General features: G+C 40.8%; 1 protein-coding gene across 1 annotated transcript; it reads right to left on the minus strand.

Annotated features, from left to right (window-relative positions):
• Positions 1-436: 436 nt before the first annotated feature.
• On the minus strand, positions 437-9,724 carry LOC119497807 (cortexin-3). Its single transcript, XM_037786230.1, has 2 exons — positions 9,378-9,724; positions 437-3,090 (listed from the first exon to the last, which is right to left on the minus strand). The coding sequence occupies exon 2, from the start codon at positions 3,011-3,013 to the stop codon at positions 2,762-2,764; it is 252 nt and encodes an 83-aa protein (XP_037642158.1). The 5' UTR covers positions 3,014-3,090; positions 9,378-9,724; the 3' UTR covers positions 437-2,761.
• Positions 9,725-10,410: the final 686 nt, after the last annotated feature.

Consider the following 10,410-nt stretch of genomic DNA (forward strand, 5'->3'; position numbering starts at 1 on the left):
GTATATCCACGTGTTGCTTCAATGTGAGAAAGGATGCAGGTTTTTCCAGGGAGGTGTGCAGGAGATGATTGCATATCAACATATTCAGCGTTGGTGTCAGAGAGAAGATTGTTATTCTGCATGGCGTTCTGGAGGGTCTCGGCTCAAAGAGCAGCCTGGGCCTGGAGCCGGGAGACTAGTGTGGGTGTGTGTGTGTGTTTGCAGCCAGACAAAGTGTCTGGGTTCAGAGAAACCAATCGAGACACCTGCCGGCTACCACTGCCAGTCGCTGATAAAATGGGAAAAAGACTGTATTGGGCCTCAGGCACATACCTTGAAAAGGGCAGGGTGGCTTGGATAGAACGCTTTTCTCATCCATTTTTTGTTTGTCTTTAACACCTGCCACTTTTACCGTCTGGTGAATGAACCTAATAAAATAAAACACATTAAAAAGCAGTTGTGCACTCTGATCATTTTTATTAGAAAAAGAACGGTGGCTCCGGGCGAAAAACAGATTGAAACAAAAGGCTCCAGTACAGACAGGAAATAGCTGCTTGAGCAACTGACCCACAGCTACAACATCAGGATTAAAGCACTTCACCATTTATCATGCATGGAGAGGATACTCTGCAAGAAATACATGCGGGGGGGGGGGGGAACACATTACCTCAGCACAACATCGCAACATCTGCGATAGGTAGGAAAAGGCCACAGCAGATCACAAGAACATCACACTTCGTCGAAAGGGTCAGAGTTCACTTCCGGTCCCGGCAGGAACAAGAGCAGGGGACGCATTTTCTTCTTCTTCTTTTATGTATGACATCTCCGTGAAGTGCAAAGACACAGTCGCATTAGTGACTGGCTGATTTCCAGTGTCTCCGCTACCTAAGATACTGTAAACAATCTACACTATAAGGCGCACAGTTGAAAAATTGCCCAACGAAAAGAGCCACAACATCAGTTTGTAAAGGGTTTGATGTGAAAATGCATCGTCATCTTCATCATCAACCCTCTGCAGTTCTGGCATACCAACTGTCAATATGCCAATTGCAGGCAGTAAAATGCTGTTTAAGGTTCTTTAAATGGGCACTACACAAAAAAAACTACATTGAAAGACAAAAATATGAAACCCATTTTCTTTCTTTTTTCCTAAAACATCAATCTAAGCTTCTTCTTTTTTTTCAAATTAGGCACACGGTACAGCACAGTAAACGTTTTTTTCTTCAATACCTCTTTTGGTTGTTGACATCGAAAGGACGTGAACAACACCGAAGGGCCCTCCAGGACTGAAAGGACAAATTGTTTTTTAACGCACTCACAGAACACTTGTACTTGGACCCAATCACAATGTCCCCCCTAAGGCCTTAAACCCTGAACCCTCAGGGACTTGATTGAAGTCACCGGGTAAATGGTTGAGTGTGAGAGGCTGCAAGGGCTTAAAATGGTGTAAATATGAATGGGACTGCACTTTGCGGCAACATATCACGTTACATTGACAACGCCAAGTGTGTGTTTTTATTTTACATTTTTTACTGCCTATTTGAACATCTTCCAGGCTCTTGCCTTATGAAACGAGAGGTAACTGTCAAAAATGAATTCACTTGTTTTTGTCAAACTTCGTTAAGCAAAGTTAAAAGAAGTGGTTGATAATAATTTGTGTAATTTTTTGTGCCTTCAAATGAAACTTGTGAACTCGTGTTTACAACATGGGAAGTCGTGTACACGATATGCTCGGCACTCAAGTGTTCAATTTCCATGGCTTCCGCCATTTCTGACAACATCAACATACACGTCACAACTCCTGAACTCTGAGCTTTCAGAAACTTTCCACTTATGAGGGGGGCGTTTATCTGGACTCATCTCGTAAACACGGTAAACACGATAAACACGATTAACACGACCCCAAAGTCGACCGCCTCAAAGTCTGTGAGTGTGGACATTGGGATTGGGCTTTACTCACTATTGGCAGCTATCTGTCCGAACCTTTCCAAAACATTAAAGGGAGAACTTTTCCACCACAGTTTCCTTCTTTGTGATTATTTTAACCTGCTTTAGGGCCTTGATACCAGCCTTAACCAACTGTTTAGAAGGTAACAACCACCACAGAATATCTTACGACTTAAGGCATTAAATCCCTCTTCACCTGAATCATATCAGTCACACTAAGTCTTTTGGAGCTCTCGTGTCCAACCACAAATTAAGACAAAAAAACAAAAGACCTCAACAACTCATCAACTATTCACTCGTTTGTAACTATTTCAAACACTGATTGTCTACATTATCAATAAAAATCTAAGGACGTAAACATGATTAGATGTAAACACTGTAATTATCCAACTGCCTGGCTTGGACCACCAAAGATATTCGACCCTGTGTGAGATGTGAGAAAACGCCAAGTCTTCCAGATATGAGATGGAGGAGGAACGAGGTAGTCCACAGGAGAACAAGTGATGGCAGGGAATGGAAGTTATGAGCAACCCAAACTGGCTCTGGTGCATCGCTTGGACGGAGGGTTTGATCAATTATTTTCATAGCATAGTTCTGGTTGTCTTAGTTGAGAATTTTTCAGATTTGGCAGGGAGAAGCTGTTGAACTCTGGTTAGCGCTCATTTCGACGACAATCCGCCATCGAAATTCTTTTCAGTCAAACTTTCAGAAGATTTTCTGAAAGCTGTCATCTTCCTGGTGAATCAGCAGTCATTTGTTCTTTAAGGATCAAATCAGTTTTTTATTGTAATTTTTAATTCTAATTTGTGCAAATCTAATGCACTCTCAGGGCTCCTCAGACGATGCGGTAATCGAACGTGTCCTTCTCGGAGTGGTCTGTCCAGTTGGAAGAGGGCATGCTGCGGTAGGGGTCCAGCAGGATGCGGAAACAGCGCACGATGAGCAGGGCCAGGAAGATGAAGAGCAGCAGCACAAAGACGAAGGCCGCCTTCTGCTCCAGCGTCAGGTAGGGCGGCACGTGATGGCCGCCACCTGACGAGGACAGCGTGCTGCTGAAGAGGCCCTCAGCCATCCTGGGCATATCCATGCTTGACCGTCTCGGCTCCAGCTCTTTGTCGGTTGCTTAAAGATTTTGGAAGTGAAGATGGGCTCAGTGGACAAGACCTGTGAGAGAATCCAAACAGACGGATTATACTGGAGATCGTGTCCTCTGTGGTTTGACAGATGAAACAGCAAAACAAATATATCAACACAATGCAATCCCAGAAACAGAAAAAGTCTCAAATCTAGAGACTTTAAAGATACAAGAGGAAAAAAAACAAAAAGTGACTCAGGCCAGAACAAAGTGGCTCTCTATTTTTGGAACTCCAGGCGAAGAGCCCGCTCTGTCAGTGAAGAAGGCTCAGGGGACTCCTTTGGCCTTGAGTTTCTACAGCTCAGGGGGTTTTGAATTGGCACTTTGGATCCACAGCCTGCTATTCTGAAATTTCCAATCCTGTCTCCAATTAATTATATTCCTATGCAACCAATCTGCATCAATTCATATTCAGTGGCACCATTTAATTTTAAACAATGGCATGCGTGTCCTCTCAGACAAGGCTGCACCAATGAGGCATGCATAAACAGGTTAATGAAGGCTGGATTACCAACCAGGTGAAATGAGTGAGGAGAATGCCACCAGTTGAAGACTCTCCCGTGTGCCAAGCGTGTTGGAGAGCTACAGTGGCCGACACAAAAACGCAAATGGCCCTCTCTAGAGCCAGTTGTTGTAAGACTGGTGTAGGTCATTTGGAGCAGCGCCAGTGCTTAGAGTGTGTGTGTATGTAGGAAGTGAGTGGTGAAGCAAGAGAGAGAGTGGCGGAGACAGAAGCGAGTAAAGTTATCGACTCCGGCCCAAGCAGGAAAAGTGAACAGAGTTTGGTTTGTCTGTTCTGGGCTACTGTTGAAACATGGCGGTGCAACATGGCAGACTTGGTGAAGAGGACCCGCTCCCTATGTAAATATAAACGGCTCACTCTAGGGTAACGAAAACACAACGATTCTTATTTTCAGGTGATTACACTCTAAAGAAAACACACTTATTAATATTATATTACATTTCTGCCAATAGATCCCGCTAATTGTTACACACTGGTCCTTTAAAGGTGCTAAATTCAAAATTCAGATTATCTATGATTAAGGGATTACTTCCATATGGCACTCAACATGTTCAACAAATTCACCTTTAAATCAAACAACTTGAGTTAAATTCTAAGCACTTAGGATGCAGATTTCTAATATGTTAAACTTAGTTTGGTTAAGATACAGAGATTGAGGTTGACAGTAATTACTCCCACAGCAAAGACCCTACAGGTGCTTAAGTCAGCTTCAGATGCCCAGGCTTACTCGCCAGCATTGGAAAATATTTTCTCATGACTGAATTTGAACAGGAAGAACAGCTTGCAGCTTTCCGTGTGGATCATTTGTTCTGGCAAAAACAGGCCCAATACATTAAATTTGGAGAGGACCGTTGGCTTGTCTGTTCTATAAAGAGAGTTGGAGGTAAATTCATCAATCCAAAAACAGCCCGAAACACTGTTCATCGTTTTATGTCTTTTCTCCCGCTGAGCAAACTCCCAGAGTGATTGCCGCATACCAGTTTTACAATTTGTCTTCTTCTTTTCTTACAGTACAACAGCACTACACACAACATTGTTTATTTAAACCTTATACTGTATATGTGAGACTGCTCAAATTGCTCAGGTTGTTTTTCCTGCTTAAAGGGATTGTTTTGCACGTTATTTCTGTAGCTTTGGACATGAATCCTATTTGTTCACCAACTTAATTGCTGAGGACATACATTAAATCTATCAAATCAAGAAACATGAGCAGTCAGATAGCAAAGTTTCCCAAACGTTTTGGCTTGTGATCACGAAGTAATGTCTACTACTAATAGTGTCCAGTTCAACCAAAGGAGTTTCTTTTCCTTGATTCATTTGAATATTTTTTAAAAGGTCTGAAACAATGTAAACTAGAAGGGAACTCGGAGAACGCAGACCTCCGCCAAGGCCGTTTCCATAAGTGAAAAATAATGTGTGTATCCGCCTTGTGATTCAGATCCTCTAAAATTTAATGGGTTCTTCCTTGGCCGATTACACACTAGGTTTCATGAAAATCGAGCAAGTAGTTTTTCCGTACTCCTGCTGACAAACAGACAAACAAACCAAACCAAAAACTTAATCTCCTTGGCAGAGGTACTCCAACAAATTATTAAGAAAAGAAAAGCAAAGATTAGAGGAACATCTGAATAATTTACAGAGATTGTGATTGTTGCAGAAAACTTTTTTTTCTGGCTTTCCTATCTTGTTCATCTTCTCATGACTGCTCAGATTTAACTTTTGTTGTTGAAGTTGAGGTAAACATACCCAAATGTCCTTTACAACTGTCCATTGTATTGATAAAGTGTGCATGCGCATACAGTAATTGCAGAAGGTTGAAGTTGAACCAGAATGTAGTTCTGTAAAGTGAGTGCACATATCAACGGAGAAACTAGGAAAATTTACCCATTCACCATTGTTTTGACCTCCAAATGGGAGTCTATTGACAACAACTCTGGGTGGCTGACTACTTGTGTTGCTTGTCTTAATGGACGCCACTGTCGCCATGCTGCTGCGTCAACAGATCTTGGGAGCTTTGTTGGCGAGTAAAATCTTATTGATTAAAACTTTGATCAGAAAATGATCGGTGGAGCCAATTAAAGGAAAAGTGTGTAGCATTTAGGAGGATCTACTGGCAGAAATGGAATATAACATTAATAAGTATGTTATCTTTAGTGCATAATCACCTGAAAATAAGAAACGTTGTGTTTTCGTTAGCCATTCATATCTACATAGGGAGCGGGTCCTCTTCACGGAGTCCGCAATGTTGCACCGCCATGTTTCTACAGTAGCCCAGAACGGACAAACCAACACACACCAACTCGTCAAATACCGCCGTTTGGTCAGTGCCCCTCGGCATCGGAGACCGACATACGGGGTACCTCTCTTGCGTTAGTTTTGGATGGACCAGGGACGGCGTTACATGCATGCTGTCCTTTCAAAATAAACTGCCATTTTCACAGGAAGTTAGCTTCAGGCAACACAACCACTTAGGTAGGGTTAGGAAACAGACGTGGTTGACGTTAACTTCACTGACTAGCAACTCACGTGACTCACGGGGCTGACGATACTAACGACTCACGTGACCACCAACTCACGGGGCTCACTGGACTGACGATACAGACGAGTCACATGACTCACGACTGATGTGACAAAATAAGTCAACGTTACCTGCCCTGAACAGACTCTCACATTATTAATACTACATCACTTGCTCCGACCGTCGAATAACACCACAGGTGGGTTAACTTTGGAGTTAGTTGAAAGCCCGGTTCGTCACATACTTTTGCTAAATGGTGCCTCTGTGCGTTGATTTCCGACGCCGAGGGGCACTTACCAAATGGCGATATTTGACGAGTTGCTGTGAGAACGGTTTGACCAAACACTGGCTCTAGGTAGGGCCATTCACGTTTTTGCATCTGCCACCATAGTTCTCCTACACGCTTGGCACATGGGAGAAGTTTCAGTTGGTTGCAATCTGCAACCTCACCGCTAGATGCCGCCAAATCCTACACACCGCACCTTTAAGTAATTAGATCATTACCAATGCCCATAAGAAATGTTTGCATATACCCAAACTCCAATCTTTTGTTTTGGGTTGTGTCCTTCGGTCACGCTCCTGTAAGCATGACGATCCGTCAAAGAGTCTGACAATCACTTGGGAGGGCTGGTGGATGTTATGAGGCTGCTTGAAGTGACATGACGGGCAGGGGAGCTGTCTTTCTGCCTCAAGAAATAAAAAAAATGTCTGTAGGCCCCTCTCAGGAGAGAGACAGAGAGAAAGCAGCCCTGCCTCGCTGATCAGCAGACTGTAATCCATCACACTTAAAACTCAAAAATGATATTTCACAGCATTGATTCATTGCCCTCGCTGCGAGGAACGATAAGGAACGGGCTGTTTTTCTTTGTCTGCCGCTTTTCCATCATGTCAAATCATAATCTCGTCTTCTTGTCCTCCAAAGACACAGTGAGGTTAACTGAGTATTAGCACTTTGGGCCAGAAACCACTCTGCTATTTGTTAGCAGGTTATGTAATGCACCTCAAAAGACTCCAAACATTAACATCATCAGCAGCGCTATATGACTTAGTGAGTTTAAAGGTCTTCTTGACAGTCTTACACGGAGATGTGGTACAACATTTAAAGCTTCACTTGACAAGTTTTGGAAAGATGTGTTCCCATTTCAAAATGAGATCTCCGCTGTTTGAAGAAGGTCATGTTATCTGTCTGCTTTGATCATCAGCAGCTACATTTCAGGAAAAAAATAATTACTTCTGTAGCCCCGAAAATAGCCCCCAGCTGACAGAAATACAGATATGTGGGATTTTAGGAAGTGACCAGAATTATTTAAGTGCTCAAGTTATTTTAGTCCAACTGTGTAGCATCAATGAAGGATGCTGGTGAGGAGATGAAACAATGTCAGGCACTGAGAGTAAAACTGACAAGGAGGTGAGTGTGACAGGGACATCGAGCCATATTTAGAAATGAGGCAGATTATGTTGAAAAGTTGATTTAACCGGCTGCAGGCCTTTGTGTGTGTGTGTGTGTGTGTGTGTGTGAGAGAGAGAGAGAGATGATTATGACTGACAGAGAATTCAAAATGCATCAGAGGAGGTGAAATTAAATGGTTTAGGGGAATTATTGGACTTCATTTCCAGCAGGTTGTCAATCATTTCACAATATAAAATGTCCCGTGTTATTAAATGACTGCAAAGGCAACTGTTGAACAGCCACTATGAGTCGTACAATTTACAAATACAGAATACAAAAAATGAAAACAAATAATTATTAAATATATGTAGAAATGTACATTTTAACATATATTTGTTTTTATCTTGAATTTTAAATATATATTTTTTCTAATTCTTACTTTTAGCGTCTTCAGAGAACATTGATTTTCATTACACATATACTGTTTGTGTATGTGACAAACAAACCAATACATGCAAACCTTCCAATGGCAAACCTTCCAATGAAACAGCAAAAAAAAGATGAAAATTGTAATAATAAAAATAATCTAAATAATCATTTATTTATTCTAGAATGAAACATTTTAAACAATAACTCTAATTTTCTATAATTTTCTATAACGAGTTGCATATTTTTATGTAAAGAAATGCAAGCAAAAGAGGAAAATGTATGTAGTATGTTATTGCACACTTTGCTAATGTATATAATAGGTTATTCTATGATAGTTGTAGTAGTCTGGTATTTTTTATAGTGTATTCTAATATATTATTTATATTGTGTATTCTATAGATATTTATCTCTAGTGTTGATATATGTACATTTTATTTACTGTTTTCCGTGCATTGCCTGGATAACCTGCTGTTCCAACACAATAATTTCCCAAATTGGGATGAATAAAGTACATCTATCTATCTATCTATAAGGAGGGTATAAACATTACAAAAAATACTAAATGAGGGTACAAATATGACGCTATTCTACATTAGTATGCAAAATTATGCACCTAATAAATATATAAATGCAAAACAGTGCAAATGTGTGTAGTATGTTATTGCACACTTTGCTAATGTATATAATAGCCTGGTATTTTTTATAGTGTATTCTAATATATTATTTATATTGTGTATTCTATAGATATTTATACCTATAGGGTTGATATGTAAATTGTATTTACTGTTCCAGTGCATTGCCTGGATAACCTGCTGCTCTAACACAATAATTTCCCAATTTGGGATGAATAAAGTACATCTATCTATCTATCTGTCTATTTATTTATCTATCTATAAGGAGGGTATAAACATTAGAAAAATACTAAATGAGGTACAAATATGACGCCATTCTAGATTAGTATGCAAAACTATGCATCTAATAAATATATAAATGCAAAACAGTGCTGATAAGAATGATGATAATGAATCCTCATACTGATATATAGTCTGCTTTTATTTTGCCTGATCCATCCAAAACGCAATATGTAATCTCATTGTGATCAAAAGGTAGACAGACACACCCACAGCTTCAACGCAGGAAAAAAGCTCATCAACAATTCAACACAAAAATGAAAAGCAGCCACTGAAATGAAGGTATAAAAACCTGCTTATGTATGTGAAACTGGTCCTGAAGCTGCTGCATAGATGTCAGGTTTAATGAGCCGGTATATGATGAGCCACATGCAGCCGGACTCTCCTGCGCTGCACACGTGGATGGATGCATCAAAAGACTACTGACTGGCACCTTTCACAAACAATCAAATCATACAATAAAACATGTTTTTTTGGTTGTAAAAAGGTGCCCAGCCTGGAGGTTGAATGTGGTCGTGTGGAAGTGACAGTCTGTCAACACTAACCTGTTGTTTCTGAGGGGATCTCGGGAATCTCCGTCAGCAGCAGCAGCAGATCTCCATCCTGGCAGATCTGTTTTCTATCACCGAAACAACAACAACGACGTCCCTTGCAGACCGCAGGACTCCTCACTTAACGAGAGAAGAAAACCCCAACCTGTGGTGGTTCTTGTTGTGTGCTGTCTGAGCTGGGAGAGACCTCACCCTCGACGTGCTGCTCCGCTTGTTCTTGTCTTCTGACGCGCCGCTCATCCCCGCAGACACACAGGGATGTAGTGGTACCCCGTCGCTCCTGGCAACCTGTTGCCATAGCAATCCTCCAGGTATAGTAGGCGAGTTGCTTGCGGATGAGGATGAGGAGGAAAGGTGTGGTCCCCTCACATGCTATATCTGTAAATTGAGTCACAATTATAACATGATAAAAAAAAGATTAGATCAGATTGGTATTAGATTATTAAGATAAGATATTCCTTTATTAGTCCCACAGTGGGGAACAAAGTGTAACAAAATATAATACAAATAAAATATAATAAAATAAAATATTAAAATTAAACATGCTTGTTAAAGAGCATTTGTATCAGTATATCAGTGGACGTTAATGGTAAGTTTATAGTGACCTTTACGATATTTTATTATCCTATTACAATCCTTTAAAACTTCAGTAGGCAGAACGTTTTTGGCATCATTGGGCAAAAATTCTATAATAACCTTTCAGCATATTGTAATTCAAGTGTTCTGCACCTCCTCATGGCTCTGTTTTCAGGCTTTAGGAAATCTAGCTCGTGACGGGAGACTTTGGCCAATCACAGGTCACTTCAGAGAGAGAGCGTTCCTATTGGCTGTGCTCCGGCTGGTGGGCGGTGCTTGGTATTTCCTCAACTGATCTCAACATGACTGCCGGGTCACAAACTTTCTCATTTTACAGCTAAACAGTACACTACAAGATGATTCTGAAAACATTTTATGCAAGAAATAGATATTACAGTAACAGAATATTGATTCATATTTGATCAGCGATGCCTAGTTTGATCGTTCGATC

Source organism: Sebastes umbrosus, chromosome 11 (genome assembly GCF_015220745.1).
Source record: "Sebastes umbrosus isolate fSebUmb1 chromosome 11, fSebUmb1.pri, whole genome shotgun sequence".
NCBI classification, from domain to species: Eukaryota; Metazoa; Chordata; class Actinopteri; order Perciformes; family Sebastidae; genus Sebastes; species Sebastes umbrosus.